Source organism: Etheostoma cragini, chromosome 13 (assembly GCF_013103735.1).
Source record: "Etheostoma cragini isolate CJK2018 chromosome 13, CSU_Ecrag_1.0, whole genome shotgun sequence".
Taxonomy (NCBI): domain Eukaryota; kingdom Metazoa; phylum Chordata; class Actinopteri; order Perciformes; family Percidae; genus Etheostoma; species Etheostoma cragini.
This window is the reverse complement of record NC_048419.1, coordinates 11,111,297-11,134,615: the sequence shown is the minus strand read 5'-3', so window position 1 is coordinate 11,134,615 and position 23,319 is coordinate 11,111,297. Positions and strand designations below refer to the sequence as shown.

The 23,319-nt window shown below is 39.4% G+C and overlaps 2 protein-coding genes across 4 annotated transcripts; one reads left to right on the top strand and one right to left on the bottom strand.

Annotated features, from left to right (window-relative positions):
- Nucleotides 1-3,351: 3,351 nt before the first annotated feature.
- On the bottom strand, nucleotides 3,352-11,615 carry snx19a (sorting nexin 19a). 3 transcript variants are annotated; one of them, XM_034890387.1, is made up of 13 exons: nucleotides 11,418-11,615; nucleotides 8,618-10,129; nucleotides 8,394-8,532; nucleotides 8,203-8,303; nucleotides 8,007-8,126; nucleotides 6,903-7,021; nucleotides 6,384-6,474; nucleotides 6,135-6,285; nucleotides 5,777-5,900; nucleotides 4,830-5,014; nucleotides 4,636-4,723; nucleotides 3,503-3,732; nucleotides 3,352-3,434 (listed from the first exon to the last, which is right to left on the bottom strand). In XM_034890387.1, the coding sequence occupies exons 2-12, from the start codon at nucleotides 10,112-10,114 to the stop codon at nucleotides 3,603-3,605; spliced, it is 2,745 nt and encodes a 914-aa protein (XP_034746278.1). In that variant the 5' UTR covers nucleotides 10,115-10,129; nucleotides 11,418-11,615; the 3' UTR covers nucleotides 3,352-3,434; nucleotides 3,503-3,602. The 3 variants fall into 3 exon arrangements, with proteins under 3 accessions (XP_034746278.1, XP_034746279.1, XP_034746280.1); XM_034890388.1 differs by lacking the exons at nucleotides 3,352-3,434; nucleotides 3,503-3,732; nucleotides 4,636-4,723 and adding an exon at nucleotides 5,520-5,549; XM_034890389.1 differs by lacking the exons at nucleotides 3,352-3,434; nucleotides 3,503-3,732; nucleotides 4,636-4,723 and adding an exon at nucleotides 5,501-5,549 and having other exon boundaries at nucleotides 4,895-5,014.
- A 574-nt stretch (nucleotides 11,616-12,189) lies between these two features.
- On the top strand, nucleotides 12,190-22,672 carry LOC117955648 (beta,beta-carotene 9',10'-oxygenase-like). Its single transcript, XM_034890263.1, has 12 exons — nucleotides 12,190-12,339; nucleotides 14,945-15,146; nucleotides 15,240-15,451; nucleotides 15,932-16,047; nucleotides 16,184-16,286; nucleotides 16,499-16,627; nucleotides 16,731-16,891; nucleotides 17,004-17,171; nucleotides 17,523-17,660; nucleotides 18,490-18,672; nucleotides 20,909-21,019; nucleotides 22,197-22,672. The coding sequence occupies exons 1-12, from the start codon at nucleotides 12,297-12,299 to the stop codon at nucleotides 22,311-22,313; spliced, it is 1,683 nt and encodes a 560-aa protein (XP_034746154.1). The 5' UTR covers nucleotides 12,190-12,296; the 3' UTR covers nucleotides 22,314-22,672.
- Nucleotides 22,673-23,319: the final 647 nt, after the last annotated feature.

The following is a 23,319-nucleotide window of genomic DNA, read 5'->3' as shown; positions in this document are numbered from 1 at the left end:
CTGCTGTGACTTGTTAGTTGTTTAACACGATTGCCTGACATTGTTTATTTTTCACCATAAAATCGGAATATTTCTAAGCCTCACTGGTTTGCGTGCAGCGCAAACACATTTATCACACACACACTGGCCAAAGGTCAACCCCGCCCACATTGACAATCAATACTTTTTATTGGCCAGAAGATGCTAACGACCAGCGCCGCTTGAGCTGAGACTGCAGCTGTAACTAAGATCCTCTAAACCAGAGATGGCAAACTCTATTTCTCTAAGGGCCATGTGGGTACACGATCCGTCCTGCCTACACGATCCGTTTTGCGCATGCGCATAAATACGTAGCTGAAAACTTTCCCTGCACTATTGGTACCACGCATGCGTCGGAACACTTGACGGCCAAGCGTCATAACGGACAGCTTTTTTTTTTTTTTTCATTTTATTGACAAGGAACAATTATATCGCCAGTATGTACATATACGAAAAGTCAATACCAGAGGTGCATATACAGAATATATATATATATATATATATATATATATATATATATATATATAAAATTACGTATTAGCATTTTTTGTAGGCCAGACTTTTTTGTAGTTCACAAGTGCTCAACATGGAATCTACAATTTTTAGTAGTTTTTTTTTAATAAAGTTATTTAAATTAACACCTGTCACTGATCCAAAACTGTGTACTGGCATGTGTGTACCAGTCATAGGTGACATTATTATTAAGTGATCAACATGTAATCTTTTTTTAAATTTATTTTTTATTTTTTAATTATTGTTTACGCCAGGCTATGAATTACGTGGTGTTTACGTGGTGGCCAATCCAAAAATATAAAGGAGTTGTTACATTAACATTTGATTACATGTGGAATGGGAATTCTTTTTAACTCAGGGAAAGTCAAAGCATTTAAAAAAATAAAAAATAAAACATTTGCAAGACAAATACAGGGCCCAGGCCAGTAAAAAGAATTTTCCAGCACCACATTAACAACCTTCCAATCATGTTTCATTTTATTGTTACACGTTACATTAACATGCACTCGTTTGAAATCAGCCAAATCCGCATTTTTACGCGGGGGGCAATTTATTTTGCTGCAAAAAATTGCAGATTTCCATGCAAAATAATACGGGGCTTGCATGATTTTTGTTGCTAAAAGTCACAAATATCTTAACAGTAAGTTGAAAAATGTTGTGTTTACTTTACACTAGGCAGCCATTTCCCCTGTTACCATGGTAATGTTATGAAGTGACGCAATTGCACAACAAGACAAACACATTCCTTTTTTTCATTAGACCGCAGTTGTTCCAAGTGCCCGCAATTTCATCGCATAAATATCCCAGATATTCTATTGAATTTTTAAAGAAAATGTGCCGCATATTCAAGGATTTTTGCAACAAATCTTGCGCATGTGCAGGACGGATCGTGCAGTGTCGTGAAGCCTGGTAAAACGCAATTATCATCTGCGCATGCGCAGAACGTATCGTGTAGGCAGGACGGATCGTGTACCAACAGGCCACACTGGAAAATGAGAATCACATCCAGGGCCAGACATGTAGAGTTTGTTGACTTGTTTTTATTCAGTCAAAAGAGTCAGATATCTTTGACTGTATTGTTGCATATGTTTTAAATAGCTTTCTCAATTACAGTTTGGGTCACATAAAGAGCAAGTAAGTCAAGCAAATCATTCTGATTACATTTTTAAAAAGCTACCCGACTCACGCCTGTTTCACAGGTTTGAAAATGCAAACTCTCTGGGTCTGTGGGAATTTGTGAGTCTCAAAGTCGGCAAATCTGCCAAATTCTGTAATTGCCAAAATCGTAATTAGAGCCTAAAAAATAGTTTCCCATCCTTTTGGTTTGGCACACAACACGGCATGCCATAAAAATTAGCAAAAATACCCGTATTTAATAAAGATGGCACAAAGGCCCGGAAACAGACACAAATAAATTTATTTGGAATAATTAAAGTTGAGCAAATTATTATGACAAGAAAATTTGGCTTCATATCCTGTGGGCGATAATGTTATATTGCCATATGGAAACACTTCATACTGTAGCTGCTTTTTATTTACCATGGTTTAATAAGTCAAGCAGAGAGGTGTTAATCTTCCACACTATTACAGCCTCATCAAAAAGACTGAAGCAGCAAGTATTTTTCAAAGGTTGGTCAGGATCAAAAGATCATGGGAAGAATAACACTGCCGGCACTCACTCACTTATGTTAAGTCCCTTTTATTAATGAGATTTCAGTCTGGGATCTTAGGTTAATCATTTAAACTAGGCTACATGAGTCAACTCTCAAGCTCTTTTCACACGTGTAATGCTGTCTGACTCATTCATTCATTCAAGGTTGGTTCCCACAGGCGGTGACATAAAAGCAAATCCAGGCATCCTTGTTATGGCAATTCAATTTTAAAGTTTTACTTTAAAGCTACAAGATGCAAGAGTTAACTGTAAAAACAAAATATATGCACATGTCTTGTAGTTTGCTTATTTGAAGCTAATGTCCTTGCGCTTGATTCTTGCTATCCAAGTTAGTACCTTCATGGATGAAAGCCCTTGATTGGAAGTTGCTTTGGATAGATACATCAGCTTGATGACATGTAATGTAATGAACAGACATTTCAGCCCAAAGGAGACAGACATGAAATTGTACTAGCAAAACAAAGTAGCCATAAGTGAAGAAATTGTGATTGTGTAGTATACTGACTTACAGAACACAATGTTTTTTCAAGGTCAAATATTGAAACAAATGACCTGGCTCGTCTTTTTAGAGCACAGCTGATTTCACTGATAGCTGTCACACTACTGAGCTGAAGGAATACATCACATAGAGAAGTCTAGGATACCAATTACCAGACAAAGGGAAACAATCTAAAAACAGACGTCTGAGTATATTGTATGCATCGAAACCGTTGAACACATCAATTGTTGATTTAAAAATATCGTAAAAAGTCAGAAGAAACTCTCAATCATACGTTGGGTATCATTTCACCAGGCGAAAAGCCTCGGAAACAAGATATCAGGGAATGATTGAACTAATAATTACATCAATAAAAACAAAAAACAAGCATTAGTAACAGACCACCTGCCTGTGTTCTGCCTGGAGGTATAAGTGGCCTAACTGCCAATTTATGAATACAATTTTACATTTGGACTAGATCCCATGAGCCTGTTGAACATAAGCACAGAAGCTGAAGGATTGGGGAGCCAGCATAACCAACTGTTTCCTTTGGATGTGTCGTCTTTAGGTGTATCAGAAATATTCACACAATTCTTGTCTTTCTCATCTTTATGTTAACACAAGTCACAAGGAAGGAAGGAAGGAAGAAAGGAAGGAAGGAATTAAGGGGACTTGATTAGCTTCCTGTTTCCACTGACCAATCAGGTAATGCCTACAGCAATCCTGTGCCATCACCCTGGGGACTCTAGTGGCAAAGCACTTTGAGTTTTTGAAAACCCTGTATAAATTCAATTTATTTTTATTATTATTATTATTAATATTACGCAATCATGAATATGTCACAACCCATACACACATGTACTGCACTTTACCCATCAATTGCCTACAACTGGGAGGCATCAGGGTGTTATAATGTGCTGATCATGTGTGAGGATTGTCCCTCTCTGTGTCTTTGGACAGGCTCAGCAGCAGAGACTCCTGGAAGGCCTCATTGCTCGACTCGGGGATCAGAAACTCCAGCAGCAGGTCGCAGATGCAGTAGATCAGATGCCTGTGCATAATCCCACACACAATTGTGTCAATGTTAATGACAGACATCTACTTTTATTAAAACAATGTTTAAATGGATAACAGGGAATATAAAATTATTAAATAGAGAATATGTGTTGTATGATGTATGGCACTGTGAGTGACTAAGTCAAGTGAACTAAATCCATTTTAATGTGGATCTCCTTTTTTAAATGATGCAATAGTCCATGAGCTGTTGTAGCCCTTTTCTTTGTCAATAGCTTTCTCATTTTTCATCATAGACAACTAGGATCAACATGACCTTGATCTGGGCCTTCTCTCACTTAAAACATAAACTTTTTGATTTACAGTACAGGCCAAAAGTTTGGACACACCTTCTCATTCAATGTGTTTTCTTTATTTTCATGACTATTTACAATGTAGATTATTACTGAAGGCATCACCACTATGACTGAACACATGTGGAATTATGTACTTGACAAAAAAGTGTGAAAGAACTTAAAATATATCTTATATATTAGAAGAAATATAGAAGTTGTTAGTTAACAGTCATGAAAACAAAGAAAACGCATTAAATGAGAAGGTGTGTTCAAACTTTTGGCCTGTACTGTATATTATAAGATTATTTCAGGTATGGTTAAATATGTTTTTTTGGTTGGCAGCTAAACATATAGATATATGATGAGGAGTATACAGAAAATGTAACAGATTTCACAATTTTCAACAACTCCTGGTGCAGGTCCAACCCACTTTTGGAACGATCCAAATACAGATACATTTTGTGACATAGAGAAAGTAGGTTGGAGTTACCCCCGATAGTTGTTGTCCTGTTTAGTGCGTTATAGATATGATCATCCTGAGTGTAGCCATCCTAAAACAGCAGAAACAGACGTGTGTTTACTTAATAGTTTGGTAGTTGACTCACTTGTTTATCTGACTATCCTGTAAAGACTCCAGCATACTCTCCAAGCTCAGTCTGTACTTCTCACTTCCCAGCATGTCAGTGATGAGCTCTAAAAAATAAAAAAGACAGCACAGCTTCAGGAGGCTTTAAAAATCCAAATGGCATTTATTTAGCATTGAAGCAGCTACAATCTGAATCTCAACACTGTCACATACCTGGGAGTGGCTGCATTAGAGAGTCCAGACATTGCTCCTTGGTTTCCGCTCTTTCTGCGGCACTGCGCTCCGGCCGTGGTTGAGCAGGCAGCGTGCCGCCTGGCCATACTGCTTCCTGCAAGACTTGTAAGTAAATCACCCAGCAGGGGGCACTGGTCAGGTGGGCAACTCCTACATCCAACCATCTAAGACAGAATCGGGATTTTAATGCAAAATTGTTATTCTGTGCATGCATTTTTTTTACTTTGTATCAGCCACTGTTGAACAAACAAGTGAAAATAAATGAATTATCTGTACAGTACATGCAAACATGCTTTGACTGATTATGAGGGAATGAAAGACATGAGCACAAGGTGAAGCAACACAAAACAAGCATTCTCAAATCTCTTCAAACCATTGCAAAAGCATGAACATTATTTCCTGACAAGCTTAGTGAACTCTAAAACTCCCAGAGACATATGTCAAGTCCAAAAATGGAGGCCAGTATAATTAGTTAATGACAGCAGAACACTACAGATTAGACAAGTACAGTCCCCACAGACTGTGCGGTAATTACCAGCCAAGTTATCATTCTAGACTCTCAGCAAGGCATTAGCATCACGTTTAAAGAAAAAATAATATTTTGAAAGGCAATTTGAGAGAATGTCATGCAGTAATCGTGTGCTACAAACCACTTAGGGCCTCACATACTAGAAAAGGACCCAGCGTCTGAATGGCCAGCTGTATGAAGGGAAAATAATCGAGAGCCACAATGTCACATGCTAGCAAAATAGGTCTCATTTGTAAGTAACATCAACTGCATTAAACTTCAACTCCTGTGTCAGCCTTAAAGAATCTAATAATGCGCATGAGTAGAATACTGAGTCAATTACGCAATACAACATGTTATGTATGTACAAGAGGAAAATACTTGTAAAAGCTACACTGAAGCTAGAATAAAATCCTACCTCTCAATAAAGGTGCCGAAGAGCAGTCTTATGGTCTTTTGTATGTTCTCAGTGCACAGCCAACTCCACTGGTCCTTCATCAGCAGACATAGAATGTTCAAAGCAACATCTGCCACAGCTGTGTCTGCAGTGCAAAGCAACAAACACAGATGCAAAATAAATTCACATCAACACAACAATGGGAAAACTTAGACTGTACAGACAAAATACATCAATGATGGAAAGTGACTCCTAGAAATACGCCGCTCATGTCTAAACTAAAAGTGTGGTTTTGCTGCACCCAAGTGGTGATGATGCATTGCTGCATGTTAAGGAAAGCAACACTTAACTTAGACAAGACTGTTGTGTAAATATTAACCTGTCCCATGAGTTTTCCCTGAAGTCTTCTTGTCCTTTCCAGGCTGCTCACAGCTCTGCTTTGCTGTCTCTTTCTCATTCGACCCACATAAAAGTCTTTCCTGCTCTTTGACGAAGCTCTCCAGGCCAGACATTGACATGCCATTGAGGACCTGTAATAAGCAAAGCAAAAATGTCGTCTTTGTGCAGTCTCTGTTTAAAAAAAAAAAATTTACCAATCAGCGATGGCAAATATAGTATGGCAACTTACAGCGCTGCCTTCACTAAAGCAGTATGTCACTTTAGGGTGTAGGTCAGGTATATTGAGAGGTGTGGAAATTTTCCTTGGGAACATGAGCCTCCTGATGTGTTAAATACAAAACAAGACACTTACAAATTCACAAGAATCCCAGTTTAACAAGATCATTCCAAGTTTCCAGAAGTGTACTCTGTAGTGATTTCAACACCCTGTACTGGACGTTGTCAATGCATTGATTGTATAAAACAGGGGGTAACACAATGATTGAATTTCAACATACCTGCTACACTAAATAACATGATTTATATCAGATGTATGTCTTTCTCTCATCTTTGTTTTTTTTTCTGGATATTGTTACATCTTGGGGCCTCTGTGATTTATTCAAGTGACTCAATCTTAGAGGGGACTCTTTCGTTGATCTGGTCACAACTTATGGGCAAATGCAAACTGTGAAGATGTGTCACAAGTAGACACTGCTCACATGGCAGACATTTTGGGAACAATGCCATTGGACTGATGTGGAGCTCTCACCTGTATTTTTTGCTGTCCATTGTTCTTCCATCACTATCTCCCTCAATGTCTTCTGTTGGACTGGGGGACTCAGGTTGGGGGAAGGCTGTCTTCAAGGTGTCTAAGGCATTTTCCATCATCTTTAATTGCAGTCAAGTCAAAGATAACAGAAGATAGTTAAATTCAGACCACACTTGAATCTAAAGTGTTGATATAGAAGCTTTAGAGGTGCTGACAGGCATATTCGGTTACCTTTGGACAGGGCCAGGCTAGCTGTTCCCCTCTAACGGCTGCTAGCTTCACTTTCATCTCCATTTTCACATATATACATATACTGTACATATACATATAAATTGTACCATAATGTATTCTGGTCTGAAAGGGTTTTATGTTTAAGAATCCCCAGAATCAGAACTAAACAGGGTGAAGCAGCTTTCAGTTTCTATGCTCCTCATATCTGGAATAAACTCCCAGAAACCTGTAGATCCGCTGCTACTCTCAGTTCTTTTAAATCAAGGCTGAAGACCTTCCTTTTTGATGCTGCCTTTCTTTAAATTAATGCTCATTTCTTTCTTATGCTGCACTGTAACTTTTATTCTGGTGTTTTATGTGTCCTAATGTTTCTATTTTGTTTTCAACTGTATATTCATGTGTCTTATTGATTTTTAATGCTTATGACTTTTAACTGTTTGTACTTGTGTTTTATCTGTTTTAATGATTTTGTGTAAAGCACTTTGAATTGCCCTGTTGCTGAAATGTGCTATACAAATAAAGCTGCCTTGCCTTGCCTTGCCTTTAACTTTATGTTTGTACCCTCTTTGTATATATTAGTTTTTTTGTGTTACATTGAAAACGTTATATTTGTACCCTACATGTACTTATATTCTTTTATGTCAGCACTAGGAATGTGTTTAATTAAAATGTTTCTGAATGACCTTATAATGGATGAGCCGTGTAAGAGACTACGGTAACTGTGTTTCCCAATAGGTCGAGCTAGTCTTTTAAGATTTTATTGGATTTATCTTGATTGGGTCTTTGATCTCATTTGATCATAGAAATGATAAAATAATTTTTTTTACACAGTCTGCCTTCACAGGATCAACAGCATGCAGATTTCTTTCTCACCTTATCAATTCTTGACTTTACAAGAGGCTTTCTTCCAAAATATGTGCACCCATCTGAGTTCAGAGCCAGGAACTCCTGCACGTCCTCGTTGTTGGACGTCTCAGGAATGCTGCTTAATTGCTAGAAGAAGAAAAAATCATTCAAACTACATGATCATAGAAATTATTTGATTTCAAGTTACAGTCCCAAAACCTACTTTAAGGAACGTCTCCAGTTGGCTTTTACGGGCTTCAACCTTGTCGCTGTCTGCGTTGCCAAATGGGAGGTCGGGGAACATTTTCTTTGGGCCTTTGACATCTGAAATCAATGACATTGCTTTGCAATGACATATCTTGTCTTGGTAAACTAAAAGTCACTGGACAATCAACGCATACAGAAATGTCTTACTCTTGATTATTTTCTTAACCTCAGGCTTCTCTTCTAAACGTGTTTGCAAGTTGAGGAACTCGCTGTATCTCCGGTTGACGGTGTGACAGGACGCAGGTTGCAGAGAGCCACTGTTTTCTGCTTCAACCATTTTCTCAAACTGTAAAACAGAAAGTGTTGGCTAATATGTGATTATCAATAACGCATATACTGTATAAATATCAGGAAGTAGGAGGTGGCATTACCTTTACAGTGTAGAGAGTGTATGGATACGTGCCTGTACCGCGTGTCTCCTTTGCAGTGACAGTACCAGATATTTGCACATTCTGGATGTTCAAAGGTGCAGCTTGGTTGTTGGGGACATCAGGGTCACATGGGGTTAGACAAAGTCTTCTTGGAGGACTTGGGGATTTCTCTTGGGCTATACCCGCTGGCCACTTCGAGTCGTCGGGCGCCACCACCTTTGGACCAAGATTCTTCCGAGGACCGAAGCAACCGAACGCCTCATCGTCCATCAAAGTCATCACATTGCAGAAGTTTGTTGGAGGACCGCAATCACAAAAGCCCCCTGGCAAGTCATCTTCAGAGTCTGAATGAATTAAGGAGTCCAATGAAATCCCTTTGGGCTCTGGTGAGTGGGAGTAGTGGCCAGATGTGAGTGGATAGCAGTTCACTTTGCATGGTGTCAGCAAACCTGCGTGGCAACCTTCTACTTTCCCAGCAGACGTCAGGCTAACCATGCTGCTCTGCAAAGACTCCTTCTCAGAGAAAGTACTTTGGCTTGAAATATCATCAAAGTCAGAGTTGCTTCTGCTTGTGAAGCTGGTTTGATCATCAGAAAAAGACGGTGACTTGCAGGTGGTCCAGGACTCCTGTGTACATCTGTACAGTTCAGCTGCAGCGGGGAGCTCATCCACATTGATTTCCTGTGGTTCTCTGGACTTGGTGATTATCTCTACAATGGTCTGGTTGAGCCAGTCAGGATCAGACACCCTGCTTATAAGCGGCAACAGCACATTGCAGGTGATGAGTTCGGTAACCACAAAACCTCCAGTCCTGGTTTCCATCTGAGGGTATGGAACAAGCACATGTAACACAAGGTTAACTAGAGCTCTTGAGTAGCTGAGCTCAGCGGCTGCACTGCTCACGGCTGGATGAGGGGCATCTACTTCACTGTAGAGCTGCCAGAGGCTGATGCTTTCCTTTTGCGTCGACTGTATCTTTCTTGCAGTCATGTAGCTCTGCAGGTGACAGCCATACATCTCTAGCAGACGTTGAACCAGTGCTTTCCTGTCCACTCGCCGCGCACGCTCCTTCAGTTCCATCACTGACTCCAGCATTGAATTACGCACTGCGCGTTCAAACTCCCCCTCCACCTCTGGCAGCAGAGTCCGATACCACGAGGACACAAAGTCCCGCACCGCTTTGTGGACAGCATTGTGGATCTCGTGGTTCAACCTCCACTCATGTTCAGGTGAAGACAGAGGTTGGTTTATTTTTCCGAGAGGCAAAAAGTGTTCCAAGTGGAGAAGGCTGTTTGCGTCCAGTACAGCACGGGATCCGAGCCAACCCCCGAGAACCACCAAGAGACTGGTGAAGACGCAGAGGAGCCAAACATTCACAAGGAGATGGAAGAGGACAAGCCATGCCAGCAGAGCTCCGAGCCCTAACAGCCTCCGTTGCCCAAGTAACTCTGATAAAGTCCAGTGATCAGAGCTCTTTGTGGAAGGCATTAAGTTCATCACGTGAAATGTGTCCTGTTGAAAAATGACAAAGATATATCCTGTTAAAATAGGAATAGTGGCGCTGTAAACTGCTTGCTTTGTATTCCAATTGCTGACCTAAAAACGTTGTCACTCTCTTTTTAACCAGCCCATACTATTGCCAATCACAAAACTACTACTAAGTGCTTATGAGAGACTGTTTTATATTTACCCCCCAAAAAATAAATTTCAAGATCAGCGCAGAAAAATGAATTGTAGCATACTGTCTATGATCTGAAGTGACTGGGGAAGCAAACTCCGAGACTTGATCAATTTTCCTGTGGTGGAAGAAGCATTCAAATACCCCCCTAAAAGTCTGCATTTAAAATTTCTCTCAAGTAAAAGTACAGTCAATTATTATCCGCAATCAATCAGTGGACTTCAGCAAAATGTAATTAAAGAATTAAAAGTTAAAGTACTCGTTATGTACAGTGTTAGTGTTATGCCTTAACATTACTGGATCATTATTATTGATGTATTAATATGTACTGTAAGAGGTACTTTAATGTTCTCGTTAGTCAAGGTGGAGCTAATTTCAACTACATATTCTTTTGGTGGTTTTGTTTCTAACAATAGATCATTTTCTATAAACTAATACTGTTTGTTCTGAATAAAATCTTAATCTGAAAACTAACTATTCTATTGTCAGGTGTAGTGTAGTGTAGTGGAATTTTTCTCTGAAATTAAATACTCACGTTTTATTTTTAATTACACATAGGTATTTATGTAACCTTTCTATAAGTTATGATACTAACCTTGCCATGTTCCTATTTTTTACATCAGTAGTAGAAGAGTTTATGGTATATAGTTAAATAACAATACATACAGTTTAATGCACTGAAGTACAATCATAGGAGTGCAACATTATAGCAAAGGTTCTAAACCATCTCTGATTATTGATTACAAACAGCCTAACCAGAGAGAGAGAGAGAGAGAGAGAGAGAGAGAGAGAGAGAGAGAGAGAGAGAGAGAGAGATAACGTCATCGTGTATGTATCAGACTAGAGACGGACTTGCTGCCATGGCAATTTGTAAATTTCGAGGGACAGTCCAACATTCTCCTGCTTGTTGTCATGCTGGAGAAACGCCTCTGGCCAGACTTGTTTACCAATCAAACGTTACTGTACACCTAGCTAGCAGACGGGCTAATGGGCACAGTTAACACTTAGCATATTACTACGTACTACGTTACAGCCGTACGTTCCTCACATCCCGCGGTTTACAGCGGGGGTGACTATATCCCCCACTGTAATACCAGCTGCAAGACAGTTAAAATATATTACCTGAAGAGTTGTAGGTCTTTATAACATGACTACAGGCCGTAGGCTATAGGATGTCCTCCTCCTCCGGATAGCTTTAATCCTCTAATAAAGATTAGCCATCTGGCTAGCTAAGTAGGCCAATGCAAGTCAAGATAGACAGAGTTACTGTTGCTGTTAGCTAGCTAGCTCTAAGCTAGCAAGCAAACAGCCCGTGTTCACAGCTGCGGTCTTAAAAAAGAATACAAAAATTAATAAAAATGCCAGTTAACACATAATAGAATAAATTATGTAGAAATACATTAGAAAATAGGCCTACGTATAGGTTATAAATAAATAGCATATTCTACAATAAATTTCCACATTTCTTTAGGCCGATTATTAATTATTATTATTATAATTATTATTATTATACTATAATGGATTTTTACATTACATTGTTGCCTGGTTTGCCCCGCTGATCAATCCTGGGATCAAGCTTGGTCTCAGATCAAAAGTGTGAAGATGACAAATCTGTAACTTTACAGGAATACATCATCTAGTTAAGGCACCAGAGGGTTGGAGATAGAAGGTTATTTCCTGATGTTTTATTTTACACTAGTAAAATTAAAAATTAAAACTGCATAAACTCCTATACTGTGTGTTTAAATAGGTCCACCTGCAGATTGCAGGTCGCAAGAGGATTTCTGCGCTCATGCGCTGGTTTCTAAGTTAGGATGATAAGGGCAAGCATGTTATCAAATATCAACTTTGTTTTAACTTTTTTTTTAACTCAATAGTATCATCCTTTTTTCCTCCGATAGGGCAGGGCTTATGCGCTCTATCTGTCTCTATGCAGTTCTGGTGGTGCGTAATTGTGGTCCAGAGGTCCAGCAGGACGTCTAGAGAGCGGCTGTTTGGTCCATGCTAACTGCTGACATGCCCCCGATGAAGCCCGACAGATCAGGTAATTGCCTCCTCCATGTTGTGCTGGTTTTACTATAGGCTACAGAGAAGATAGCATGTTCACCTGCTGATGCTAAGTGCGCACTGCGGGCATAGCTGGCACATTTGAAGTCCCATTTACATTTGAAATGTTTCATATTTATAAAACCTTGGCTGTTACTGTACATGTTACTGTACATGTTACTGTAGGCTACTGATCGTTAGTTATCTCTGTATTCTCATCGTTGCCTGTAAACAGCGCGATGTGATGGGCGAATTAAGGGCTTGGCAGGACAGAGTGTTCTTCACTCGGTAAACTCCTGTCGTGTCAGGTTTGATTCTCACAGAAATTTGGATCTTTTAAATATTGACAAAACTGCAGTTGCATTGTTATTCAGAATGCATAACCGTCAATTTCGGTGGCGACGGTGGATACGTACCTATATCCGATTTCGTCAAGTCATTTTGCACGGCCACCACTTTTTTTGAAAACCTCGAGCTCGATTTAGTTAAAAAATAAATTCATAATACATCATTCCTGAGCGCCAGAGGCCAACAAATCCACAAAAATCTTTATCCCCACAGGGCAGGCACGCAGCTGCTGCTAGTTCACAATAAAAAACGTGATAATGTGGTTTTAATGTACCTGCACAATAATCAATCATTACCATATTTCTCTCTCATATTGCTGTTCATAGCCACTGAAAACTGTGAAAAAGTCAAACTAGAATGTTGGTGATCACTGAAAGTTGTTTATGTAAGCACTTTAAACCCCGTTGAGTTGTCCATATATGGCCTCAGTGAAACAGAAAACCTTAACCCTGTGTTGTCTTCACGCTGATGTTTTCAACACTTTAGTTTTACAGTTATTTTTGGAATGTATGGTCAATAAAACTCAGTAATAGGAAATTATACCTAATGTTTGAGTTAAAAAAGCAGAAATTAGGAATCATTTAGACTATAAAGGAATGTTTGTTGATGGATAATCACAGACTGGAATATGTCAACTTTTACTCAATACTATTCAAAAGCACTTCAAAATAGTTAAAAAGAAAATTGATATGGGAAAACGGGTCAATTTGACCGTCCATAATAATTGGACTTGGGGTTAAATGGTTTTTACAGTTGTGACAGTAATTGTTTCTCTTAATATACATACTGTGATAAGCAGGGCAGTGCTCACCTTTTAAAGAGGTACATACTGACACAGGCAGCTGGTGTAATATTTATTAATAAACAACACATCATCAAATATTATCTAAATTTACATCTGCTTCTTTCAAATTGAGCAAGTTAGCTGGGACAGATGCACTTAGATTGTACAGGCATTTCACTGACATTTAGCTTTGAGACATTTCCTAATAAGGAAATGATGACTATGCAGAACAGTTTGGAATCCGTAGTGACAGGGAGATATCATATTTTGTTTATTGATCAAGGGAAAGATCTAAACAGTTTGAAGTTGTTTACAATTGGGTGTGAATGTGTTATCCACCCACACCAAATTAGGGCCATTCCTAAAAAGTCTTATGTTAAGTGTATTTATTGGACATTGTATTTCTAGGACTTCAGGGGGTTGGGGTCTCAGCCCGGACCCATTTAGGTGGGTATGGCTTTAGGTGACCCGTTGACAAAATTGCTACCAGCTGCAATCTGGGCAAATCCTGAAGTCAAACTAAGTTGTGATTGCCCAGCTTGTTAGTAGCCACTGTATGTTCATTTCAGCTGCCCAGTATGTAGAAAATGTTAATTAGTTTGCAAATAGAAACTAATGTCCTAGTGCCTTGCAAATAACCTAATACATACTGAAAAAATCAAATATATAAAAAACCTTAAAACTTGGGTAAGTAGTAGGTCGTCTACTTCTCAGTAACTTTTTAAAATCTGTAGCTGACTACAAGCTTCCAACTTTGAGGGCAAGGATTTTAGACTGCTATTGTAGTATAGAAATTAGGTGGGCAGCTTGGGCGGTTGACAGCACAGAGGTTTCATTTTCAGATTTGTGGGGACACAAATGATGTGGGATGTGTAGTGGTCCTCCCTCAGAAGATGTTAAGCATTAAACACTTGATTACCTGAAGCTGCTACACTTACCAGCCGTGCTCTTCATCTCCATTTTTACAAAGAGAGTGGACACAACGCAATCAACGGGTCTGCTTTAGCGCTCTGGGTAGTCTCGCTTTGCCAGACCCTCCTCCAAAACGCTGAAGAAGGGTCTGGCTACACCACATAGCATTCGGTGATGGAAGGAAAACATGCTCTGATTTAATGGCATTTCTTTAAACCAATCACAATCATCATGGGCGCCGCTAAACTCCGCACACAGCTGCTGCAAAATAATCATGCAAGATCTGAGGAGCAGTCAACAATAAACAAAGAAACACAAAGAAAGCGGAAGGAAACTGAAAATACATGCATCCGGCGGAATTTCCTGCAGCTCCGGAGCAATCCCGGTAGTGGAACAGCAAGGACATAGACTACATCTCGGGTTTAGGCCCCTGGAATTGACCTAGCAACGGCAGGGCATCGTAGGTTGTTGCCTAATAGTTTAGCAACCAAAAGATCTCCCTGTGTTCGTCTGGCTTAGGTGACAGTATACGTATGATACAGTATTTGATTTCCTACAGATGCCAAGCCTGTCAACAATGGCATGGACAAGAAATGCATCACCTCAGCATTGAAGGGACTGGAGACAATTGAACCTCTGGTCCGCTCTGTAGAAGAGACTCCTGAGCCAATTTCCGCTGAAGTACAAGGTACCATTCCCTCCTGGATCAATGGCAAACTCCTCCGCAATGGCCCGGGGAAGTTTGAGTTTGGAAACACACAGTGAGTCAGGAAACACCTTAATGCTCTGCTGCACAACCAAAACAAAAATGTTTCCAAATAGATGTGATTAAGGATTTCTGTATTTCATCCCAGCTTCAACCACTGGTTTGATGGGATGGCCATGCTACACCGGTTCAAGATCGACAAAGGCCAGGTGACGTACATGAGTCGGTTCCTGCACAGCGACGCCTACAAGAAGAATAGTGAAAGGGACCGCATCATGATGTCAGAATTTGGTACCCTTGCTTTTCCTGACCCCTGTAAAAACCTCTTCCAACGCTTCCTGTCTCGCTTCGAGATGATGGGTGAGTAGATTGCATGAGAACAAATGGAGTAAAGTATAAATGGATCATGTGTGACAAGGGAGAGGGTAAGGTAAAGGTTATTAATTGTCACATACACATACAGTACATGTGGCAAAATTCATTTTCTGCATTTAACCCAACCCTTAAGGGAGCACTGGGCATCCTTTTACAGCGCCCAGAGACCAGCACCAGATCTGAGCCAGGGCCTTGATCAAATTGTACAAACTGTGCTTTGCTAAATCTATGGTGAGGCCATGGGTAGAGCCTCTTAAGTACTTTGTGTACACGAAGGTTACATAATTACTTGAGTCAGTGGGGAACCAAAGAGGGAACATTTTTTACATTGTTTAACATTCCCACTGTCAAAGTCTTTCACTGTAACTGCAAGCAGCAAATAATTTACTAAGATTTCTGTTATAGGAGAAACGGATTAGTTCATTTAAGAAGGCCTCAATAACAATTTGTTTCTCTCTGTTACAGAGCCCACGGACAATGCAAGTGTGAGCTTTGTGAAATACAAGGGTGACTACTATGTCAGCACGGAGACAAATTTCATTCATAAAGTGAACCCAGAAAACTTAGAATCCTTGGAAAAGGTAGCCTACCCCCATGATCACCCTGGAGTTATGGATGTTTATATTGATATGTACGTCTGTCTTATGTCTTGTAGTACAGTAACAGTTATATCAGCCATAACATCATCTTCCCCTCTTCCTCTGCTATGTTTTGTAGGTAGACTGGAGCAAGTTTATTGCTGTAAATGGAGCCACTGCTCACCCACACTATGACCCTGACGGTACCACCTACAATATGGGCAACTCTTATGGACGCAAAGGTAATGCCATGATATCATCCACAAGACCCTTATTAAGTTTTACATAAATCTTATCTTAAATAAGACCTTCTTAATGATAAAAACTAAATTGGGATCCTTGGATATCTGCCATCGCTTGCTCACATCTAATCTTTATTCAGTCAATTTAATAACGTCAGAGCAAATGTATGTCAAAGTTATTACAAGGCAGATGTTTCTCCCGGGGATTTCAGGAGCTCTGTACAACATCATCAGATTACCTCCTCAGAAAGCAGATGCCAAAGAAACCCTTCAAGGAGCCCAAATACTCTGCTCTATTGCACCTGCAAACAAGTCTCATCCCTCCTACTACCACAGCTTTGGTAATCCAGCACCCCTAGATGCATCATTTATTGGTGATGTCAGTGTCTTTTTTGGTGTTACTCTCTGATAAAAAGCCCAATAACACCCTTCTCCTACTTCCAGCTATGTCAGAGAACTACGTGGTGTTCATTGAGCAGCCAATTAAGATGGACCTGCTGAAGATAGTCACATGCAAGCTGAGGGGGAAGGCTTTGAACGACGGTATCTACTGGGATCCCATGCAGGAAACTGTCTTCCATATCGTTGACAAGCTAACAGGCGAGGTGAGATGTCATTTACGTCTAATCTAGGAAGCTCGATGGAAAATCAATGGAAAGTTTTGGGGGGGGGCTGCTTTAGATCTCAGATCATCTAATGCTGTTTTCTGTGCCACAGGTCAGCTCAGTGAAGTACCACACAAAGGCTATCTCCACCTTCCATCAGATCAACGCCTTCGAGGAAGATGGCTTCTTGATACTCGACACGTGCTGCTCAGACGACGGCCAAGCCATCAACAACTACCTCATCCAGAACTTACGCAAGTCCGGAGACGCATTAGATGAGGTCAGTCGGTATATAATTACATGAGTCAACACTCTTTGTACTAAAGGAAATTTCCACCCTGAGATACTCTTACACTTTACTTTCTCTTGAGTAATGAATAGCTGCTCAGGGGCATTCCGGGCTTTGTTCATCTTTTTCTTTGTTATAAATCATTTCTAAATTCTTTAGTAAGAAAACATATTCACTGTTAACTTTGTTGCTTTCTCTCTGTCCATCGTTTCAGATCTGTTTACGATGTTTTCAACCGTCACATTTCTTCTGTCTCTTTGCCCGAGAGACAAAAAGATATACTGTAAAAGAGGAATCCATAACCTGCGTCCATATTTCATAGTTCTTGTATGGTGTCATTAGGCATACAACTCCACAGGCAGGGCATTCCCTCGGCGTTTTGTCCTGCCCCTTCAAGTGACCGGTGAAACCCCAACAGACCAGAACCTGAACACGCGGCCCTCCAGTGTGGCAACATGTGTCAAAATCAGCAAAGATAAGGTGAGTTGTTCAGAAATGTGTCCCGACAGCTCATAACAGAAGAAGTACAGAGGAAGTTATCGGCTCCTTGACTTAATTATGGGGTCTATTACAAGTACAATTACTCTATTACAAGAAACATATTAGAAATATAATATATTAGAAATAGAACCTTAAAGTCTGTATATCTGGCATTTATTTCACAGGTATATATGGAGTGCATGCCAATTCAGCAATCAAAATAATTAAATTGTTTATATTCTCCTAAAGGGCTTCTAAAATGATTGATTTATACAGATTTCACAGTCCCAGAGGTACAACCGCAGTTGCCATTTTCACCCCCAAATGTTTAACCAGCAGGGATGTGTCCAACGTTGTGTGATATTCTTTTGTGCTTAGCTCCAGAGGAAACTATCTCACTATCGATATAACCAAATTAAGAAAAAACTATTTATATGTACAGTACGTTTCAGAGAAATGAGTTTTAGAAGAATGAAAACATTAGAAATGGTATATAGATCCTATGCAATCCTGTATGTATGGCAGGTGAATAAATAAAAAATTGAAATGGCGATTTATAAATGATCTGGAATGAGTTATAACAGAATGTCACTGAGACGCTGACATAATGCTGCTGACCTAAGAGGACCATGATAAACCCTGTGTGACGCAGACACCGAGGTATCTGAAGCCCCCCACCCTCTCCACCGGGGCCCCGTTGATCCTAAGCGTTAGAACAGATCATCAAAGTTCCATTGACAGGATACACTGAACAACTCATGGAGGACCATGGTAAAACCTCTGTTGATTCTAAGTGACAATAGAAAGTTGATCCGCTCTTTGTCAACAGGTGTTCTGCCAACACGAGGATCTCCATGGAGATGACCTCCATGAGTATGGTGGCCTGGAGTTCCCTCAGATAAATTATGGAAGATATAACACACAACCGTACCGTTATTTCTATGGCTGTGGCTTCAGACACCTGGTGGGGGACTCCCTGCTCAAGATGGACCTGAAGGACAAAACACTTAAGGTGTGTGTGTGTGTATGTGTGTGTGTGTGTGTGTGTGTGTGTGTGTGTCCTGCACTATATACTGCCAACACGACAGACTTATGGATCTCATTGCTGCTCAGATTCCCTGCGTACAGTCCTAATGGTTTAACTCACCTGCATATACTTTTTTAGGAATTGCTAGTACACCAGAAATTAACATCTCTCAGAATGGCAAAACAGTTCAACTCTTTAAGGTGTCATGTGCATTTGACTTGTTTATGGAGGACTCTTACTGTTCGGAGACTCATTTACAGGGATCCATTCTTGGCCCTATTCTGTTTTCTCTATATATGCTGCCTTTAGGGGCGATTATAGGGAAGCACAACCTGTCATTTCATTGTTACACAGACAATCTATTTGCCTATGAAAGCAAATGACAATGTTGCACTAAACTACCTGCTAAGCTGTATCGCTGATATTAAGTTGTGGATTTCAGACAATTTTCTTAATTTGAATGATAGTAAAACAGAGTTTATTATTTTCAGTGCTCCAGGCATGCAGAATGGCCCAGCTTTGAGTTTGGGAGCTCTGACATCTTGCACGAGATCTGTTGGTTACTTTTGATTTCTAGCATGAAATTTGATAAGAAGATCAGTAATGTGGTTAAAAGGAGCTTTTTCCAGCTTCGCCTGCTGGCTAAAGTTAAACCCTTTCTGAGCAGGCACAACCTAGAAAAGGCCATTCATGCTTTTATCAGTTCAAGGTTGGACTACTGTAATGCCCTCTATGTTGGTCTGAATCAGACCTCCATCTCACGTCTTCAACTTGTTCAAAATGCTGCTGCTCGCTTTTTAACAAACACATCTAGACGTGCACACATCACTCCCATTCTTTACACCCTGCATTGGCTCCCGGTGCGTTTTAGAATAGATTTTAAGATTTTATTGTTTGTTTTTTAAGCTTAAAACGGTCTCGCCCCAGAGTATTTGTCTGAAATTTTAATTGTGTGGGAGCACAACCGGTCATTGCGGTCTTCAACTCAGTTGGTTTTAGAAGTCCCAAGGTCCAGGTACAAACGGTGGGGTGATCAGGCTTTTGCAGTTGTTGCCCCATGACTCTGGAACAAGTTACATGTCACTCTTTTTAGGTTCAAACTCAAAACATATCTGTTCAGTCTGGCTTTTAATGAGTAGCAGTGGTGTGACAATTTCAATCTTTTGTTTCTTTGTAACCTTTTCGGTTTTTACTGTTTTCTTTTTCTATTGTATGTTGTGATTTTATTTATTTTGTTAAGCACTTTGGATACCTGCTGGTAGTTGTAAAGTGCTATATAAATACATTTTGATTGATTGATTGATTTAAAAAAAAATATCAGTCATTGCTATCTATCGTTGAGAACCTTGGGGACAAGTGCTGGTGTTTGGGAATCTAGCTCATGTACATAGGCTGACAATCCGTGGACTATGCACTGGGGCACTATCTAAAACGGGCTAAACAGTTGGCAAAGTACTCAACTATAAGAAGCATATTTATATGGAAAAGGAGATTTTTCCTTCACCCTTTGAATTGTATAATTTATAACAATGTGCTTATCTGTTTCTAACCCTCATGTTGTCCTCGGGTCAAACTGACCATTTTCCTATATCAATGTTCTTTTTAACAACCAAATTGTAATTACCGAAATAACTTGATTGATTCCACACAAAGCTCTTTTTCAAGTTTAACTCTCTTCTTTCATTCATTTTGGGGTGTCTTGTTCAATTTTATAGCATCTGAAAAAAAATGTATGTGGTTTTGAAATAGTATTGGGTAAAAGTTGACATATTCCAGTCTGTGATTATCTATCAACATGTTTTACTTTAATATTAGTCTAAATAATTAATAATTTCTGCTTTCTAACTCACACATTGGGTATAGTTTTTCTATAAATGAGGTTTATATACCATAAATTCCCAAACTAACTGTGAAACTAAAGTTAATAAGTTAGTGTTACGTAGTGTTGAAAACGTCAAAAAAGTAGCATTGAAAAAATCGTCAAAAGTGTTGAGAAAAGGGACAAAAACGTAAGAAAAAGTTAAAAACATCGATAAAAGGCGTCAACAAAAGTGTTGAGTTTCAATTTTGACAATAAGACAACACAAGGGTTAATCTGTTGGATCATTCAGGAAATTTGATTCCTAATGAAATTTAACTTGTAATGTGGAATCAAATAAAGTATATATAATGTGTCTTTCTTTCTTTCTTTCTTTCTTTCTTTCTTTCTTTCTTTGCTTAGGTCTGGTACCGGAAGGGTTCCTTCCCATCAGAGCCCGTGTTTGTGCCGTCACCTGATGCTGTGGAGGAGGACGATGGCGTCATCCTGTCGGTGGTTCTCACCCCCTCACAGGTAACACACTCTGGTTCTGAAGATGTGCAGCAACTGTAGGAGAGTGCACATGAAGAGAACTGTAATATTTTTTGTGTAAGTGAAAGTGCTGGTCATTCTGGAGTGACAACAGTGTTGTAATGAGCCACTTTATACTGTATGCCGTTGCAGAGGGTTTCTTGAGTTCTAGTTGCCAGCAGGTGGCAGGCCTGTATTTGGATCTGAGCTCTGTTCATCTCCTCTTCCAAGTCTCTCATTAACGGCAGGCATTTGTATAGCAAATTTCAGTAACAAGGGGAATCAAATTGTTTTACATAAAACATTAAAGAGCATTTCAACCAATTAAAAATATAACCGCTACAGACATGAAAATGAAATGCAAGAATAAAAGTTACAGTGCAGTGTAAGAAATGGACAATTAGTCAAAGCAGCAGCAAACATAAAAGTTTCCTGTCTTGATTTTAAAGAAGGGAGATCTGCAGCAGACCTGCAGTTTTCTGGCAATTTGTTTCAGATATGTGGAGCGTAAAAACTAAACGCTGCTCCTCCATGTTATTTTTTTGACTCTGGGGACAGAGAGCAGACCTGTCCCAGACGACCCAAGACGTCTGGGTGGTTCATAATGCAGCAGCTGATCGGAAATGTATTTTGCTTTGTAAACCAACAGAAGTATTTTGAAATCAATCCTTTCTTTTCAAAGTGTAGACTGTAAAAGAGAGGGAGCCATCTCGAGGTGCTGTTCTTGTGCTCCTTCCTGACAGCACGTTGTGCTTCAGTGTATTATTAACATTCTCTCTTCTCTTAACTGTGCTGTTTCTTTAAAAAAAAATGAATCAAATAGTAAGCAAGTTTATTTATATAGCCCCAGCTGTCGCAAAGGGCTTCACAATAAGACAACTAAGCAAATAACAGAGAGAGCAACAGACGTGAAATGCAGACATATAAAGAAGGTCGAAGGAGAAATCAAACTAAAAATGAATCTGTGTCGTGATCAGCTGTAGTTTGATATAGTCTGTCAATCAGCACGGTTCAAAGTATTTCTGATATGGCAAATTCAATTTTCCTTCTATCTTTTTGATAAATACCAGCATGTTTTTGAACAGTACTTGTGTCAAACACTCAAACATAATTTAATACAATGTTTTGGTGCTCTCTGTGGGTTTTTTTAACATTATTCCACCAAACCTTTTCTCTCCAGGATAAAGGAACATTCCTCCTGGTTTTGGATGCAAAGACATTTGAAGAGCTGGCAAGAGCCAGCGTGCCTGTTAACATGGCGTATGGCTTCCATGGCACCTTCAGCGCTTCTGCATAAACCTGTTTCGGTTACATTTAAAGGGTTTCTGGAATGAATGGAAAGAAAACTAATATCAAATGCATTGCTAATCATTATAAGAACTATGTGGCTGATGGTACGGAGTTACTGCACTGTACGAAGATAGAGGACATTTTATGTTACTAACTGAATCATTGCTGTTACTAATTGAACGTTTTTTTTCGTTTGTACTAACTTTACAGTAATGGCATCAAGAGCTTTAATACATTTTAAATATAACCATGATAACAATATTAAGAATTATATTCCTTTTGTAACAACCTGAAACTGGTACTCAGGAGTTATTATACAGTAGACATCAAGTCTGTGATTTTCAGGTTGCATGACCCTTCCAAACACTCAAGTGCTAAATGAACATTTTATTCAAACATTCTTTTAATACTGCAATGTTTTTTTTTTTTTTAAGGTTTTACTTTTATACACTCTATTCGCCAATAAAATGTGTACCTCTGTCTAAACTGTCAAGTGTGTTTTGCATTGTCTGTGCATCCTACACACATTGAATCAAAGATAGTGTGAATGTACTAACATACGAAAACAGCTGTTTCATGTGTAGCTATATAATTTAAATTGTAAAGCTCCATATAGCTCTAATTGGGAGTTGTACACTAACATTTATATTTTGTTTGATATATTTAAGTGTAAATGTCATGGCAAGTGAGAATCATCACTACTGCTTTAGCTCTGTTAGTCGCTAAACTTAGAATTTTTATACTTCCAATCTTTCCTTTTCCCCACAATTTACACAGAAATGCTACTCCATCAAAATTCACACTATTTTAAAGTCAGATTTGTGTTTTAAAAATAGGATGAAGAATTTCAATGCTCAGAGCAAAACATTGGATTTTCATGGATTAATCCCCAGCAAGCCAACAAATGTGCAGCACATGATAAATAAATGCAAATATTACACTAACATCACACAACGTTAAATGCTCAGGTTGATGGCAATTTTGTTTGCTAATTTGTACACATGGAAACTGCA